The 19,479-nt window shown below is 39.8% G+C and overlaps 1 protein-coding gene across 11 annotated transcripts in view; it reads left to right on the top strand.

Annotated features, from left to right (window-relative positions):
• Positions 1 to 19,479, top strand: part of MCC (MCC regulator of WNT signaling pathway) — a 194,515-nt gene that overhangs the window by 126,748 nt on the left and 48,288 nt on the right. For all 11 annotated transcript variants that reach the window (XM_038171457.2, XM_038171458.2, XM_072031469.1 and 8 more), the window contains 3 exons: positions 5,540 to 5,682; positions 13,530 to 13,666; positions 17,142 to 17,305. In XM_038171457.2, coding sequence (XP_038027385.1) covers positions 5,540 to 5,682; positions 13,530 to 13,666; positions 17,142 to 17,305 — 444 coding nt within the window. The remainder of the gene's footprint in view (positions 1 to 5,539; positions 5,683 to 13,529; positions 13,667 to 17,141; positions 17,306 to 19,479) is intronic.

Here is a 19,479-nt window from a genome sequence, read left to right as displayed (position 1 = left end):
CATTTACCAGCTATTGTCTTGAGATCCTTTCCTAACTTCAGCTGCTCTCTGAGGTAGAGTCCTCTTTCTGAGGTACAGCTTGACATGATGCTGCATTTGGTAGTCGTTAATCAGTCAAATGGGTCCACCTTACCTAAGCAATCTTTATCATTCTGCATGGCTACGCTGACTTTGTTGTTATTTATAACTCTACAGAGTCTTGTGCTAACTGGTTTTGTTAGGTTCAGGTCTTTATGAAAAAACGTGTATAAAAATTTCAACAAATGAAGAGTACCTTGTAGGTACCCTCCTTCCCTCAGAGGGTGGTGAGGCCCTGGCACAGGCTGCCCAGAGAAGCTGTGGATGCCCCATCCCTGGAGGTGTTCAAGATCAGGTTGGATGAGGCCCTGAGCATGCCTTCCCATGGCAGGGGGGTTGGAACTGGTTGATCTTTGAGGTCCCCTCCAACCCGAGCCATGCTGTGATTCTAGGTGCTCCCATGCAATGATTAATCCTCTTTGATGGTTAACTGTGCTCTGTTAGCATGAGATTGCTTGGTGTTTTCCTTTGATTGGTTACTAACTGTGCATGCATGTATTGAGAAATAACAAGGACATCTGGGATGTCTAAAAGGTGCTCTGTAATGCTACATTTGTGGCTGCTGACAGACATTGTCACAGTTGTGTTTTGGAAAAAAAAAAAACACTTAAATAATTTTTATATAGTTTTAAATGTTTTAGCATTTCACTTCTACCCACTTGAGGGCTTTAAAAGAAATTCAAGCATGGCAAAGTTTGAAATGTTCATTTTTTACATAGTCATTTTAAACAGTTATTTAAATAGTCTTTAAAAAGTTATTCATCAAGGGCAGCTTATATATTCAATAAGTTGGCTATGTTTAAGTGCTGAGAGACTCTGATGGCCCACTTTACCTTTTCTTCTTTTTCTAACTGCATCACTTTTTCAAGTAGATGCTCTACATAACTTTTTTTTTTTTCTCTTATCCTCCTAACCCACAGAGATTTCTCCATATTCATATCATATGTGTCATTTTCTCCCCTATAACCTCTGGCTGATGCATTTCTTCCTCACTAATATAAATTAGAGGTTCAGAAGGCATAAATTAGGTAAGAAGTGTTTGAGGTTCTGCATAACTATTTTCAGGAGCTAGCTGTGCTAGCATTAAAATCTCACTTCTGCACCTGGGCTATACTTATGAAAGCAAAGCATTTCATTTCAGCTGGCATTCTAAATGCATGTTAAATGATACAAACGGTTCTTGAACCACATTTTTGGTAATATCTTTCCCGTTGTTTCATGGAGCAAATGAAATGCTTTGAAAGAAAGGATTAATGATTTGCAGAAGGGAGATGATTTGGGGAGCCACAATTCATGTAATAGAGATGAGAAAGGGCTAAGAAAGATAGTTGGATAGCTTGTGCTTAAAATTTTTATAAAGGATGTAACTGATTAATGGTTGTTGTGGCATGGTAGAGCTCATTTCCAAACCTGCAGTCTGTGGAGACCCTGCTAGAGCATTTGTCTACACCCTTGTATTATTTCCACAAGACAACAGACCTCCTTGCATCTGTATTTGTACTGGTGTGCAATTTGGTGCCAGACTGATCTTCTGGATGGAATTTGCTGTAAAGCAGTGGTCAACCACAGCTAATCTCATCTCTCCAAATCTTACTGTGATTCTGAGAATAAAAGCAGTGCTTTTTGCTAGTGGTGTCTGTCCTGGTGTCCTGGCTCTGGTAGTGATAGAAAGTAGATGTCTGAAGGGAGGGCGCAAGAAATACATGTAGGGTTGCTGTTCTTTATGTGTCCTTGCCTTTCCACCATCAACAGCGTGTAAGCTTCCTGAGCAAGAGGCTGCATCACATGTAATAGTCCACTTCACCTCCACGAGCAATTTGTATCTTAATCCAGAAGTTTTCTTCCTTTTGCTCTTCCTTTTCCCCTTCCCTGTCCCACTGCGATTATTTGGTGCCTCGTTACGTACCACAGTTGATCTGTAACAGCTCTATGGTTTCATGGTAGAAGTATGGAATTGAGAAACACACTGACAGCTTCAGTAAATACAGCAACAACAAACAATTCACTTACTACACCTCACTTGTCCTTTCATCTTCTTTCACAAGGTAATTCTGTTCTCTTCACTCATTCCTGGTAATTTCAGACTTTCATAAGAGCTCTAGACACAGAGTAACAAATACTCTGCTGCTACATTCTGGATCCTTTGTCAGAGGAGCAGTCGGTTCCATGACTGCAGTTACAATTCCTTGCTATTATTCCAGTTATTCACAATATAGGATGGGCAGCAGAACTTCAGCATGTGAATAAATCTAACACGCTGTAGGCATGCACACTTCATGGGAAAAAATCAGTTTCTCAAAAAACTGATTCTGTTGTGTGATGTCTTCATCGCACGCGGATTAGCCTTGTTTTCATGTATTCTTTTTCCACCTTAAGTATACACTGAATAAACCACAAAATAATTAATTCTGACCATGTATGTATTCATGATTGAGGCCTTGGCACAGTGGACCTGTGTTTATACTTAAAATTAGATGAATTGATTGCCACTTTAATATCTGCCACTCCTCTTAAATTAAAGTGCCGTATTACTTGAGTAAAGATTTTTAGTTCCCGTGAGCCCGTTAGACAGGTTTGTCATTGTGGCTAATTCAGGTGATGACTTGTATTCTTCCTGAATGGTGCCGCAGCCAGTGTTTGTGTCTGTGCAGGGCCGGAGGCGCTCAGCAATCTCTTAGCCTAGCACCACTGCTGGTGCTTCTCTTTCTTTTTTTCTTTGTGTCCTCTGACTGAGCACTACCAATTTAGCACAAAGGTCTGCACCGTGTCTTGGGTTGGAGATTTGTGTACATTAGTGGGTAGTAGCATCGTGTTGCAACAGTATCCTTGGATTTAAATATTTTCTCTTGTTATCCTTTTCTTGCATATTCTTCTCGCTCTTGTGGTTCTTTCCCAGCATCAAGAGGTCAGACAAAGGTCTTTCCAGGCATCGTTAATTTATTCCGTAATTGAAATAACCTTTTTTGTCTGTACCAAAAACCAGCCAAAGGTCACTTACATAGAAAATTGTGCTGGAAACTTTTCTCCTGACCTCAGCAATCACTCATTTTTTGCAGCCTCTTAGTGGATTATCCCTGTGTTTGTGTTCTCAGAGAATTAGAGCCCTTAATGTTTTGGTCAGGACTTAAGTATGAAGCTGGAAGAGGGATGAGGAAAAGGGTGTAAGGTATTTGTCTTAAAAAGTTTGTGATTGACGTATGCAAATAAATCATAATCTAAGAGAAATAGGAACTGGTGTGAGATCATTGTTCTGATACTCAAAAGACACAGAAACTAAAGAGTGATGAACAGACCGAGTATCACAGAAAGAAGAAAAAAAAAAAGTAATGGATACCAAGAGAGTCATTTGTTTCTTTTCCCTTTCAAGACTTGAGATAAATGTGCAATAATAAGGAGCAATACTGTATAACCATAAGAGTTTTACATTGCTGCATTTTGGGATTCATACTGGATTGTATTTCCATTACGTGGATGGAAACCCATTTTCAGTTGAGACTTGTCATGACTGACCACAATTTATTATACGTGACCCTGTACCCTCCTCCAAGGCACAGCGGTCCTTCTTAGCATCATGTCCGACCTCCCCCGAGGTTTCTTCCTGCCTTTTCAAGTTACTTTTGCCCAAGATAATCCAAGAGGCCTTTAAAAAAAAAAAAAATCAAATCTGAAACTACTGTCTTTATATTGCCAGACTGCTGGTTGTTCACAATGTATGTCATGTCACTAAATTACAGTTATCCTGAAAAATGGTGACTGTGAAATGGCTGGAAAAAACAGAAAGCAAGTCTGGTAATGTGGCTGAGGTCCATTAGCAGGAGTCCATATATCTTCAGTCAAGATAAACAAATTCTGCTTTTCAGTGCAGAGCTTAAAAAGATAAAAAATGTTGTGATAAGCATTTTATTTATTGTCTGAAAATAATTATTACACACTCTATCCAAAACATCCTTTGGTTTAAAAGGAAAAAAAACAGTGATTCACTGTTCTGGAAAATGCTTAACTAGTGTTTGTGGACTTCAGCATTTATCATGAAATGTGGATTTAGAAAGGAAGAACAAGCAACTCTGTATTGTACTTAAAAAGTTTTAATTTTTTGGTTAAACATTTTCGCTGTTACTGTTGCCCTTTGAAAGCAGTTTTAGTAATTCATCCAGATACAGTGTTACAATATGGAAACATGAGAAATAAATTATTGAATGATCCTACAATAAGAGTTACAATAATATACATGTCAGTTGTCAGCATGAAGTCCTAAAAGCCTAGTGAACATTACCAGTCTTCTAAAATTTAACCCTTGCTTTCTTCTTCATCATGAAGACATACTCTGCTTGTCTTGGTGAAATTGCTTTTGATTCAAGATTCACAAAGAAAATAACATTTTCTTGTCATCTGTGGGAGGGTGCTCTAATGTCTGGAACTACAACCTTGCAATGTGCATATTCCCAAAAGTTAAAAAATATTGAAAGAAATTTTATTAAGGACTGTAAAGAAAAATGTTATTGAAGTTTGATTTGAAAAAATAAATTTTGGTGCAACAATGTTAGAAGACCTCATACACTACTATGAATTGTAGCCTTTAGAATTGCTTTTAGGACAATCTATTTCAGCTCTTCAATTAACAAATATGTTTTTTATACTGTCAGTTTGTTTGTGAGTTTTTCTCTTGTTTGTAGCACAGTACACATGCCATTGTGCTGTTTCCTGCAGGGGGTCAGAAGCAAAAGGTTAGAAGTATTGCTCTTTCCAGCCACTACAAAGCATAACTTCAATCAACATGCATTACTGAGAGGCCATAATTGCAGTAGAGTGTCTGCTGGCAAGAAGAGTAAGCCAGAGAGGCTGGAAATAATACTCAGTTGGAAAGAAAATGTAGTATTTCGTGATACATTTAAAAAACAACCAGAAGTACAGCCACTTAATTGTTTATAATAAGCATTTTATTATAGGGGATTTTAATAAGGAAAATGTGCAAAGGTACCTTAAAGGGTAATAAAAACAAATATTCTTACTGGAGAAGTCATAACCTCGAAGTGTGGTTGCTCTTATTTGTAATAATGTGGTTTCTGCCTTAGGATTTGTTCTAATTCACATATTCAGTGTTGGGAAGGCCTCTGAGGTTTCTTGATGCATCGTGAATCTCGTGGATTCAAAGCTGATATATCGGTAGCTGTTTTGAGTTAAAAACTATGTGTTTTTTTTTTCAAGCTAGAAGAGCAACTGTTCAATATGTTTAGAAAAAAATAATAATGAAAGTACACCGCATAGTTTTCTGTTTCCTAAAAATTTGCTAATTACATACCTTTCTGTACCTGTCAATATTTCACTTCTGTTCTTTTTTCTTGCTATGCGGTTTTGGTTTGATGGGTAAGAAGACCATACAATGCTGTGCACTTCTGCCTTACATTTGATTTCTGTGCAACTACTCATAAGACCCTTTCTGTTTTCTGCTTCTCTGCTTTAGTGTGAACAATCTCACCTAATGAGAGAGCACGAAGATGTGCAGGAGCGAACAACACTACGCTATGAGGAGCGAATCACAGAGCTGCACAGTATCATTGCTGAATTAAATAAGAAGATTGATCGACTGCAGGGAACAACAATAAGGTAGGGAAAGTCCCTGGAAACTCTGGACTGCCTGCAAGAATGATGGAAAGCATGGTATGAATTACGCTGTAAGTATAAGTTGATCGCAACTTTGAGGTAGCTCAGCATGTTACAACTGGTGCTAAATAGCTGCCCATAATTAAGATGTGTGGAGTATCATCCAAGGCTCAAAAGTGCTTCATTCTCACTGGCAAAGTCACACTGCTCAGCCTAATGAGCACTGCAAAGAACTGCACTGTGCCATCTAAATATTCATTAGCTAAATATAAATAGCAAGAGACAAGGTAAGTGGATAAAAGAAGATGTAGCCAACCAATCTGCAGCTCAGCTTTTGACTTTCTTCTGTGGCATCCTATAGATAACATAAGCCAAATCACTTGTGATGAGAAATATGTCTCAAATGGAATTGAGTAATTTTGACATTTACTAGTAGTTGTGACAAAACACAGAATGATAATAGAATCATAGAATATCCCAAGTTGGAAGGGACCCACGAGGATCATCGAGTCCAACTCCTACAGATCATTCTCTTGGCTGTTCTTCAAGCAGCAAAGCTTGGTCATCACTTGTTACTGTTTTAAAATAAACTTGCATTTGACTACAGAAGAATGGTTATTTTTCCTCACTTGGACTAAAGGAATGAAGGAGCTTGTTAAAAGATGAGCTTGGGGAAGGATGCAGGTAGACCACTAGAATCTATGGATTTTCTAGAAAACTTCCAATAATAATTGACACCTTTGTAGGTAAAACTTACACGATGCACGTAGCAAAATCTGAGTTCTGTGTAGCAAATTTTGAGTTTTTCCTGCTCATTAGCTACATGTTTTGTGATACTTGTTTCATTTGGTTTTCCTTGCTGTTAGCACAAGGCATGGTTGTTACAATTGCTCATTTAACTTCTTATGAAAAAATGTTTCTGAAAAAAAAAAAAAGGTGTACCATAAATAAGAAAAAGTATCATCATGCATATACTTTTATAAAAGCAGTAGTAGAATGATGTGATGTTAATATTATTTAAGAAGATAAATACTGGAAACTCTGTGGTGGTTGTAACTGGTGATAATCATGGTGAGATTTTTCAAGTAAGGATTTTCTAAACTGATGGTACATCTCTGAAAAAAATCTCATTGACTCCCCTGTTCATACAGACTTGATACCTCTGTATGCAAAATTTCCATTCACCTTGTTTTGCATTTGCTTTTTAGTATGGGACTGACTGCCCACTTAACCTTCCTCTCTGGTAAAACTTCACCAATTGCAAAGGCTGATTGAAAAATGAAATCTGAGAAGTATGAGAGCTGAATTGGCCTTTTTTTTTTCTTGAATAGCAGGAAAAACTCTGAGAGAATTAAAAAGATCATACATAGAAGCCATGAGAGGTTTTTGATTGGAGTCTCTGTGGTAAGCTAAAGGCCAAATTACATATTGATTGCAAAGTATTAGGACTGGGTGGATACTGTGAGTTTTTATCCGTGGCATAAGCAAGGGAGCTATGGCATGCACAGGAAAGTGAGGCATAGGAGCTTCCTTTGATACATAGTGCAGGCTGCTTCTCCTGAGAAGTGCAGTTGCTGCCCCTCTGGGGAGCAGACATTCGAAGGCATCAGAAAAATACTGCTGCAGCAAATATTGAACTGCTGTCATGCCCCACCTGTTTGGTCTCACCATATGAAAGCTCCTTTGTTCAGACAGCAAGGAGGCCACCTGTTTTGATTTTTTTCTTGTTTTACTAGCAAGAATAAATGTATTTTTGAAGTTAGTGGTTTTTATTTATTTTAAAGATTGCAGTGACTTGTTCTCCTTGGCTGGCCAGTAGCTTAGTGTTTGGGGAACAGAGGAGGAATATTTCTCCTAAAATGGCAAGCAGAGGTAGAGTTGGAGAGACGTCATACAGTTTGTAACAACAGCTGAAAGGAGCAAAACTAACACTTCCTACTGTGACTTTCTGTAAATTCACCGTGGGATCCTCCTTGCATCACCCTGTAGAAGCTGTTCCATCCCACAGAGCAAGGGTGGTGTAATTGCCGTCGCTGCTGGGACAGGTGTGACTCACAGCACTCCACCCTTGGCCCTCGGTAGTGTGAGCCCCAGAGCTGGAACAACACGGCTGCTCCTGGCCCTTGGCACTTACACTCTCTTGCTAAATCACAAAATGCAGGAGGGACTTTAGTTCTGAGATCTTTGTATGACACTAGGACACCTGCATGTACTACTGAGAGGAGGCTTTGGTTCTGATATCACAAGATTTAGGGTTTCTAAAAGCAGTTTCTTGAGTTAACCATAACTGCAGAACAGTGCAGATAAAAGTCTCTCCCGTGCTAACACAGAGATTATTCAGTATTTCCCTGCATTGTTTTTAGGATGCAAATATAAACTAACATGTAGCTTGGTGTACTGCTGCTTTATGACATTCTTAATGGCTCTTTTCAATAAACAAAAGTATTCTGGAACTGATTAGAAGATAACAGAGTTTCATGGAGAGTATTCAACTATCCTCCTGAAGTTCTGGTATCTAAAAATTTGTAATTGTTGTTCTGAATGTGAATAATACTCTCAGAAAGTAGGTAGAAGGTAAACAGAACTGAGTGTTTTAAGTCTGAATGAGGTATTGCAACAGTCTCAGGACTGCTGTAATGCTGTATAAATTGGTTAGTAGTCTCCATTCAGAGATACTCTTTCCCTCTCCTTTTTCCTTTACAGCCCCCCTCATTTTTTTCCCCTTTCAATGTCTAGGTGTTTCACTTAGCTTGTAGTGTAATGCCTCTTGCTCACATGGTTTAAAAGCTTAAGGTGCCTGTGCATCTTCCCAGGTATATTTGATGTGCTGATCTTAGTAGCAATAACCTTGTGTGAGTGTTTTTAATAAGTTTCCAGGGTTGTTCTAGGTTTGTTAGCCATTTTTTGGTACAGCGCGTTCCATGTGTGTGGTCACATTAAATTAGTTGCTGCTTTTGCACTACATTCTTCCAGCATTCCTAACAAAAATGAGGTCACTGTGGCTGTGGGAGCAAGCCAGCATTCATCTGCAGTTGTCTCATCTCCCTGCTGCTGCTCTGGACAGCTCAGCTGGCTTAGTAGCCCAGCTTCATTTAAAAAAAAAAATAAAGTTGTTTCACAGCTGTAACTGATTTCGTATTAAAGCTAAAAGAGAGGTGACTATACTTACACCGTGCATGTAGAAAAACCTCTTGCTTGCCTGGTTCGTAATGTCTGCCTCTGCAGAATTTACCCACTATCTGCTCAAGAAGCTGGGGGCAAAAGAACAGTCAAGAAGCGGTCAGCTGGCATGAGCATGCTTTTTTGTTTGAGCACTCTGGAGACCTAGGCCTTGGCTCTGTTTGTTCTTGGAAAATTACAACTGGGTGACAGTGTCTCACTGTACTTGTCTATGCTATTAGGAAGAGAGTAGGAGGATGTGGCTAGCATATTGTTTAAGATTGTTTTCAACCTTAAGTCACAGGCTTTGCTAGTGCTCAGAGGAAGACTGCTGCATGGAAGAGGGAAGGTGCTGAGCATGTTTAGTCAGCTTCTTTCAAGGTCCGTATCTTTCACTGAGCAGTGCTAGGTTGGAACTCCTGTTAGAGGTCAGCTGGGTGCAGGTAGCGGTGTTACCTCTGCTTCTGCTGTTTCAGGTTGCACAAGAATGTTTTTACATTCATTGTTTTCCTGTCCTTTGACAAGGTGTACATGCTTACTTGCTTTTTCTCTCAAGGTGTGTACAACTTACAAGATAGCAAAGCCAATCAAATGAGTCTTTCCAGTTTCAGAGTCATATTTTAAATGTTGGGATATAAAGGATGCACCCTGATAACTCTGAAACACAGAAAGGATTTACAAATTATGCAGTAGTGTACTAATATGGAATTAAGTCTACATTAAAGGTGAATATTTCCTGACTTAACAAGTTTTTGAGTATTACCTTATATTCATTCAAACTCATCTCTTTTTTCCTTAATCCTGAATTTGACTAGGAGAATCATCTGTAATCCAGTTATGCAGAACTAATGTTGGCCTATGACTGACAGTCGTCCTTCGATGTCCCCTTGAAAGTCAGAAAAAAAGAAGAAAGTGCAGAGATCAACTTGCTTTTAGTTCTAAGCTAGTGACTGGATTCATCTGTGCAACTCTTAAACATAATAGTCTGTATGAAACAGACAAACACTCCTTGGTTTATTGGTGCCTGCTGAAGGTTATTTGAAACAATCTTTAAGAAGTTTGTAACCCATTGCTGGAAAACCATTAGCTCAGGCTATAGCTTTTAATGTGAAATAAAACATATTCAGAAAGTTGTTTGTCTTGGAGTTAATGAGGAAGGAGAATGAGTGGACTACAGCGTCACAGGAAATAGCAAAAGGCACTCAGTCATATCTACACAATGACCTAGACGTGTGATTCTTGCTTCTAAAATGTGCTAGGTGGAAGCTACGGAGACTCAATACAAATTGAATCATAGAACCACAGGATTGTAGCATGGTTTGGGATGGAGGGGACTTCCAAGACCACCCAGCTCCAACACCCCCTGCCATGGGCAGGGACAGCTCCCTCCAGACCAGGTTGCCCAAAGCCCCATCCAGCCTGGCCTTGAGCACCTCCAGGGATGGGGCATCCACAGTTGCTCTGGGCAGCCTGTGCCAGGGCCTCACCACCCTCCGAGTACAGAATTTCTTCCTTATTTCTAATCTAAACCTACCCTCTTTTAGTTTGAAGCCATTCCCCCTTGTCCCATCACCACACCCCCTGACACAGAGTCCCTCCCCAGCTTTCCTGTGGGCTTCCTTTAGGTACTGTGAGGCTGCTGTAAGGTCTCCCTGGAGCCTTCTCTTCTCCAGGCTGAAATAGCAATGCATGTACCATAGCTCCAGCCCCACCTGCCTTGAGTGATTGACTCCCACGTTGTCTCAAGTGTCTTGCTCTTTGTTTACATGTGAACTAGTTCAGACAGACCTTGAGTGTGTATACACAGGGAGTAGCCAATCTCTGGGTTGCAGTGCTCATACACCTGTAGTATTTTCTATGTGAGGGTCCTAGAATGCTTTAAAAATATTTGTTCAGTAAAATGATTGTAAAAAAAACCTGCTGGCACCTGAAGTGTGAAACTGTCCAGTGTTTGCAGCTGTGACAAGAATGTGCACCTTACCAGGGCTGTGGCAGAATTCTGCAGCGGTGTGAAAAGATGCTGAAAATATGATTTTTCACACATCTGATATTTGTTCAACTTTTTCTCTACAGTTGTAAAGTAGTTGTGATCCTTGGTTTCACCTAATGTGAGGAAAGAAGTAAGTTAAGGTGTACCTGTAAAAGACACTTTTTTGTTCCAGCATTGAACACAGGCTGCTCTGTGCTCAGGACAGTTTGGTCTGGTCTTAGTTGTCTCCAGCTCACCATGGCATTTCAGCAGCAGGGCACCTTCAAGGCAGACAACAAATACACACTTACTCCAGCAAGGCCCTAGCTGATGGCAGCAGGAAAAGAAGCAAGAAGGTTCCCATGAAAACTCCACCTCTTGTGGGTGGTGGTGCAGGAGTTCAGTGGGTAGTCAGCAACTGTGAAAAGCTTTGTATTTCCAGTGCCTGTCCTGGAGGAAGGGGAATCTCACACAGTCTTCTGTTACTGACAACTTCAGTTTTAAACACTTCTGTTTGCGGTACTTCTTTGTCCTCAAATTCCCCCTTGCATTTTTAGTCCTCAGTCTGCAGCGTGCAAGGCTGGTGGTGGAGACAGCAACTGACCTTGCTGTTGCTTTACCAGAGATGGACTTCTGATCTTGCTGGTGAGGTCTTAGAAGCACAAACTCATTAAAAAACTGGCTTGTGACCTGTGTCCTCAGAAAGGTGTGAGTCCTGCCACATGACATACCTTTCAAGTGCCCCAAGATACTGAGGGTGTTTTAAACTGTCTGGGGGGGGGGGGGGGGAGGGGAGGGGAAGGGAAAAAAAAAAAAAAAAAAAAAAAAACACTAGGGCTAGCTAGACAAAGCTATGTTGGATTTTAAACAGGAAGTCTAAGCAATGAGAGCTAAAATGAGAGTGGTGAGAAATTATTATTGTTCATGTACAGCAGGCATTGTTTTATGATCAGTACAGCCTTTTATCTATTTATAGAGGCAATTCAGGTTTTAAAATGTAGGAATAATTGTAGAGAAGGCTGACATAAGTGAAAAAAATGAATTATGTTCAAATCAAAAAAATGCAACTGTTTGAGTATGTGGTAATTGGTTTTTGTCTAAAGCTAGTTATTGTTGGCCTCTGCTTTGGCTAATAATAAACTTATTCATGGAACATTAACTCACACTTATGTGTCTTCATTACACTGTTTTAATTCCTACTATTCATGATTTAGTTTTCACACTTTCTTAAACATGTATTGCGTAGTACCTAAAAGACTTTTCTTTGATCTAAATCTTAACTTTAACCAGCTGACCTGCATTTTTGTTTAATAGGTGCTTCTGATAACGTCTGATTTTATTTTTTTTTTGAACTGAAGCAAATGTTAGAGGTAGAAGAGCATACTCACTGCTGTAATAATTACATCTCAGTACCTTAGAAAACACTGCTTGGCAAGCAAGCTGGAATGTGTTTTTTGAGTTGGCCTGATTCATAAATTGTCATCTCTGCTACTTTGAGAGCAGAGCTTTTTTTCTGTTAGTGTTCCATGGGCTATCTTCTCTGCTATTCTCCCTGGCAAATCCTGACAAACCTCCAGGGGAAATCCTGCAATATTTCTGCACCAAACACTCATCACCATGTAGCATACACACAGAAATCTTACAGAACAGATGCCCCTCCCAGATGCAGATCCTGAGATAGCTCTTTGGATTTGGAACCAAAATGAAATAGCAGACAGTTCTATTCTCATGCTGTGTTTCTTATCCACTGTTCGGCTGAAACTGCAGCAGAATAAATCTCTGCATTTGATTTAAAGGGTAACAAAATGATGGCTGTTTGCCCACTTGTCAGAGGGGCTCTGCACCAGGGTAAACTGGTGTTTGTCTCATGTTTAAACTATACACTTTAACGTCAAAACAATCACTACAGATTTTTTTAGTCCAATCAGCAAGTGGATCAAAAGCAAAAATGTTCACAAATGTTCTCAGGCGAAGCTATTATTCATTTACTTATCTTCTTTCCCAGTCCTTTGAACTCTTCATGTGGAGACAGGAGGGAAAAACCTAATTTTTAAGCTTATTAGCTTTAGCTGAAGTCTTCTGTGTCCTAAATGATTTTGGTAGAACCAGCTTGACAAATAACTTAAAACCTAGGTAATTGAGACTTTTTGTTTTCCAGCAACTCCAGCAGTTCAGTTTTGTGCTCACTTATCTGTTCTCTTCCTTTTGAGAAGAGGAAATAAACACCTACCTGTCCCCATGAGAATTCAGTATGCATATTCAGGAATGTGCATGTATACGCTTGCTTTGCATAAGCTGATGGTGTCCTCAAACAGAGGAGGAGACCAAAATCAGTTACTGCCAGTCCACTTTGGGATCAAAAAGCCACTTGAGCTTGTTAAAAATGGTCAGCTGTTGAGTTATGGCAGAGCAGTCTGAGTCCTTGCACATGTTCTTACTTGCACTCAGTTCCACTCCTTGTTTCATTGTATGGTGTTCTGGAGTAATAAAGAAAAGGGAGTAAAGAAATGGAAACTAGACATTAGCTGCTACAAGCCTGTGTTACAGGTACAGCAGGGTGAAAGCTGCTTTGCAGGTATAAACCTTTCACTAATGGCTGGACAAAATGCCATTAAATTTCTGTGGATTGTATCCTGTGGCTCAGTTTACAGGTATAAATAAGTGTCACAGAGATGCATATCTCCTCAGAGGGTTTTATTTCTGCCTTTGCTCTTGCATGCAGGGAGGAAGATGAGTATTCAGAGCTGCGGTCAGAGCTCAGCCAAAGCCAGCATGAAGTTAACGAAGACTCACGCAGCATGGACCAGAATTCTGTTTCTGTACCAGAGAATCAGTCCACCATGGTCACTGCAGACATGGGTGAGTGATGCTTCTTAGGAGACACAGAATCACGGAACCATACAGGATCCTGAGTTGGAAGGGTCCCACAAGGATCATCTAGTCTAACTCCTGGCTCCACACAGCACCACGCAAAAACTCAAACCCATATTTCTGAGAGCGTTGTCCAAATGCTTCATTGAACTCCAGCAGCTCGGTGCAGTGACCACCACCCTGGGGAGCCTGTCGCAGTGCCCGACCACCGTCTGGGTGCAGACCCTTTGCCTAACCCCCAGCCTGACCCTCCCCTGTCCCAGCTCCATGCTGTTCCCTCGGGTCCTGTCGCTGTCCCCAGAGAGCAGAGCTCAGCGCTTGCCCCTCTGCTCCCCTTGTGAGGGAGCTGCAGGCCACCATGAGGCCTCCCCTCAGCCTGCTCTGCTCTGGGCTGGACAAACCAAGGGATCTCAGCCGCCCCTCAGACGTCTTGCCCGCCCTTCACTGTCTTTATAGTCCTCCTTTGGACCCTCTCCAGTAGTTTTATGTCCTTCTTGTACTGTAGCACCTCACACTGCACACAGTGCTCGAGGTGAGGCCGCACCAGCTCAGAGCAGAGTGGGACAATCCCTTCCCTTGACCGGCTAGCCATGCCTGTCACTGCTGACTCACAACTTGCGTGTCTACCAGAAACCCCAGATCCCCTTCCACAGGGCTAATCTCCAGCCTCTTGTCCCCCAGTCTGTATGTGTATGTACAGCCAGGGTTGCCCCAGCACAGCTGCAGAATGTGGCACTTGCTCTTGTTGAACTTCATGCAGTTGGTAATTGTCCAGTCCTCTAGTTTGTCAAGATCTCAGTGGTGCCTTCTCATAGCAGAATGACATCCTTGTAGGAGAAGTACATTATAGCCTGCGAAATGCCAATCAAAACATTTGTTGAGTAAATAAATAAATCAAGGCTGTGTTAATCAAAGCAAATGCTGGAACTTCTCCATGACTATGAGCTTATACTTGAAACAACCTCTGTGCCTTTATGTAGAACAGCTACAGAGTCTCAAATGGAGCAGTCTGTTCAAGAGAGCTCATGACTCTTAGGAAAGAAGAGGAAAGATCTTCCTTTTCTTCCCTGGGTAAACCATATTGGTGCATGAGAGCTTCAATGGATGACAGTGTACACAAGCAATTATTTTAGGAAATAATTGAAAACAGCAGTTTTAAGTCTTCTTGCAGAACTTGGTGAACCATAAACATCAAGCTATTAATTCTACAAGGAGCTTTTTTGTTATGTAACATACAATATTTTGCTTCAATACATAGGACACTGTAGTAAAAGAGTTTCCAATTGCTTGGAGCAGTGCAATTTATTATTGAGAACTTCAGTACCTTTTAGAAGAATTGACTGAGAACAGCCTGACTTTTGGGCACACTATTTATTGCCCACAAGTGGAGGTTAATGACATGTTGATATTGTAAGCAACCATATGCAAGAGATTTTCTGTATGACTTCTTAAATTGCACTGAATGCACCAGCTCCTGAACTGTACTTGTTCATAAATGGAACATCTGCCACAGCACATTCGTATCGCAGTGTCTTGAATTTCTCGAAACATTTCTTTTACTTTTTTGAACCACAAATATCAAACTAATTTAGTACTCAGCATTTATTTTGCTGAAATATTTGGGTGAGAGCTTTGGTTTTGTTCCTCATGGGAAGGAACTGAAGTTGTACATTAATGGCAAGATGTCTTTTTAAGTTTCTCCTAACAGTGGGAAATATGGAAATAAAATGAAATACAGCAGTGCACAAAATAAGAACATTAACTAGGCATTCCTATGTTTTTCCATGTTATCCTTCTGTGCATACACTTTGTCCGTTCCAGGTTTTGTTTCACTATTCCTTTGAAAATAAATCCTTTTTGTATGTGCATGCATGCAAATATATATATATATTATCCTTATATTTTAGAATCATAGTTTCATAACTAATAACTGTGCATAACCTTGCTTACTGACCTAACAGAATGAGCATCAGTGACTTAATAAAAAATGTAATATGTCATGATACACTAATGTATTTGGATATGTTGCTCAGTTGCTACAGGCAATCCAACAGTGAGAGCTAAGACTATGAATGTTTCTCAGTATGTCTTGCAGAGCTTGTGATCAGGTTGTTCTGATTTCCTGGGTAATGGAGGTCTCTCATTATTGTAATCCCTTGTCTTCTGGGGAAAAAATGTTACTGTAGGAGCAAAAACGAGCATACAAGGCCTTCTGTGATCATTGTTTGTTCAAATGACAAAATGTTTTATGTAAGATGTAAGGGAAACAAAGGAATTCAATAGCTATTCAAAAATAGATATTTTTACAATTAAACATCCTGCATGGTATATGCCACTCATAAATATGTGTTACTACTGGGATTTTTGGTATTCTTAAAACAGACAGGTGACTGTTAGTCTGAAACTAGTAAATATGACTTCAGGAGTAGAGTTTTGCTTGCATGTTGCCCGTTCCTATTTATTATATGATACTGTGATGAGTTCATTATACACTCTTTTCATGTGGTCAGCAGTAGGTTCATGTTTATATGCATTATGCTGTGGATGTATATTTTTTGTAACGAGTTTACAGTTTTTAATTTCATCTCATCCTTTCATCTGACCTCTTTTAGTCTTCTCTTGTGTGAAGATTTTTTAAGGCAGTCTAAAATAATCTGATGTCTCCAGTCTATTAAAGTTCAGATATAGTCCAGTACCAGACTCCTTTATGCTCCATTAAGCACACCATCCATGAGTCTCATATTAGATTCTGACTGTGGCAGAATGCTTGGAGCAGTAGCGTAGAAATAGCACACTGCAGCAAGAGTGCCACTGTTTTTAATAAGGTATAGGAACTGGTGATGCACTGCTGTCACGTGGTGCACTATTCGTTATTGCAAGCTCTTAACCAGTAAGGCAGAAATACCAACCATCATGTTTGAGAGAGAGCCTAAGAGGAAATTTCACCATGTCTGCCATAGAAACTACTGCTATCCATCACCAGAATGTGAGCATCATAATGTCACTGAATGTACCATGCAGAAGACTTGTTGAACTCACAGAGAAAAACCTTTGAGGGTAATCAAATCATGATAGTAGGCCATGAATAGCAAAAAGAAGAACCAGAATAGAAGTGGCGTAATGTAACATTTAAGATTAAATTTTAAATTTGTAATTATAAATTTAGATTTTAAATTGTAAGTCTCAACATTTTGTCCTCTGAAAAAATGTTTTTGAACTGTGAGTGTACACTGTGGATAGGTAGGGGGAGTGTTACTTGTAAGATTGAAGGTAACTCTTGGTTTCTGTTGATGTAGTTATATATTGATCGGCTGGGGGGGGGAACATCAGATTATCAGGACATACTTTTAACAAAAGGAGCCTTAGCTGTTCTGCACTTCATGGATGAGAGTTTGTTCTTTAATTGAGTCACTTATTGTTGCAATGTAACATGCTTGTTTTGTTTTGTTTTGTTTTGTTCTAGATAACTGTAGTGACTTGAATTCAGAACTGCAAAGGGTGCTGACAGGTCTGGAAAATGTTGTCTGTGGGAGGAAGAAGAGCAGCTGCAGTTTATCGGTGGCAGAGGTGGACAGACACATTGAACAGCTCACTACTGCCAGTGAACATTGTGATTTAGCCATTAAGGTAACAGTAATATTAGGCTCTACATGTGTTGTGTGTATTACATGAGACATGGTAATATTCTGTAGAAATAGCACTTCTCAAATCAAAATGCATCACAGAAATCAACTCTAATTCATTTTATTTGTTGGATAGGTAGTAGTACACCTGCTCTACACTAAATTCTCTGAGGCACAGGAGGAGCTACTAATAGACTTTTGATCTCTAAACAGGAAAGTATCTGTCTTATATCCATTTCAGAGATAAGAGAAATTAGGACACCCATCAGTTAATTTACTTTCTGAAGGTTAATCCTGAAAGTAAGTTGTCACTTTTCGCAAGGTCACACAGATAGTTAATAACTGGTAACTGAAGGCACAGTATGCAATACTTGCTGAAATTTGGAGGTAAAATGCCATAAACTGTACTTAAGTTGTAACTTTGCTGCCTTAAAATATAAACTAATAATTTAAAACAAAACATGTTGTGGCATATTAATTTTAATGGGGAACAGATAGTTCAACTGATACTTGCATGTCTTGTTTTTATTATGCATATAACAGAATAATAAAAAGGAATGCCTGGTATGACACGTATTAGAGGACTTGCTACATATGGAGGAAGAGGTGAACAAGTTTATTGTGTTAGGTGGAAAAGACCAGCGACTCAGTTGTATCAGAACAATTATATTGACACTTTGCTCTTGAAGTGGGGAGATCTGTGACCACTCTGAACTGCTGAGATAGGCCTTTGGTGTGTAACTGGAAAAAGTCTCCTCTGCTCCTGGTGGTGCCTGAGGAGTATAATTGCCTATAAAGAAATCAATGCTGAGTAGCAGTTTGGAGAATGGGTATGTATGAGAGAGACAGACTGACTCCTGGATCTCTTGGGAATGGTCTTAAATCAGCTTATTTGAGTGTCTCAGAAGATTAGGATCAATACTTCGAATGTTACCCAGCATTTTCTGGAGTTTTAGGATTAAGTGTTCTCAGAAGTCTGTACTCAGAAAGAGAGAGATTGTGGATCTTGGAAAACGGATAGAAATTGGTCCATGTATAGTCCCCAGAGGTATCTGAAGTAAGAGGAGATGAGAACTGCCTCAGGAAGAGGATTCAGTTAAAAAGCCAAAACAGCTGCCATAAGCGTTCCTCTCAAGCTTTTTGTTTTAGGCACATTATTTACTGTTGATTCAAATTAACTGCAATGAAACTTTTATTGTTCTGAGTAACTGTTCACAGCTTCTTCCTGGTACAAAATGTAGTCTTTCTTTTTCACATAATCTCATAGCCATTTTTGGGCCATGGAAGGGCAACGCTTTTCCCCACTGTTTGTGCTGCAGAGCCTGCAATTGTTTGTGTTAGACAAGTGATAGCATGCAAAGGATGTTAACCTTTCAAGAAGATAAGACCGTCATGCTCAGATTGTGAGCTAGGGAAGCGTGTCACTGATGTTCTTATTATAGCAACACCAACATGTAGAGCCCCTGTCTGCAGCTACATCCATGGCTGCAGGTTGTTTCTCCTTTCCTGCTTCCTCAAATAGAGAACTGAGAGACTTTTAAAACAGATGGGATCATGAATGCAAAACTGGAACATTCTGTCATGTGCTTTGATGTTGTCTCTTCTCTTAATTGATGGGCTGTTGCCTTTAAATGTCTTGAGTCTTTTTGATTTAATAGTTAGATTTCATTGTTGTTGTTTTTTTTTAAGGCTGTTCTGCTAAATTTTCTTGTTTGTTTGTGCAAGTCATGTGGCCCTAGCTAGTTCACATGTTTCTGCCCCACAAAGAACAAGAAGACCTTGAAATGAGCAGATTGTCTGATAAACTGGACAGTTACACAGCTATCATTTGTTTTAGAAAATTTCCACAGAATATGCTGCTTAATGCTTCAGATGTTTTGAAGAGTAAATTCCTATCAGACCCAGAAGCAGATACCAACTGCTAACAAACTAGTGATTCAAAAGGTTGTAAATATTTCTAAACAAAATCTACTTAAAACACGAAAACAGCTACCTGGGTTGAACTGAAAATCCACCTGTCTGGTAGGAGATGTCAATGGAAAAACTGCATCAAACAGGACATTCATACTATGTCCTTATCCTCCTTCCTTCATAGATGCTTCCACCAAGTGCAGTTAGGAACATCTTGAGACAGAGATGTTTTCTTTGAATTTAATTGTCTTGAGTGTCATTCCCCTC

The sequence above is a fragment of the Anas platyrhynchos genome, chromosome Z (assembly GCF_047663525.1).
Source record: "Anas platyrhynchos isolate ZD024472 breed Pekin duck chromosome Z, IASCAAS_PekinDuck_T2T, whole genome shotgun sequence".
Classification (NCBI taxonomy): domain Eukaryota; kingdom Metazoa; phylum Chordata; class Aves; order Anseriformes; family Anatidae; genus Anas; species Anas platyrhynchos.
The sequence above is the reverse complement of the archived record's forward strand: the minus strand, read 5'-3'. Positions and strand labels throughout refer to the sequence as shown.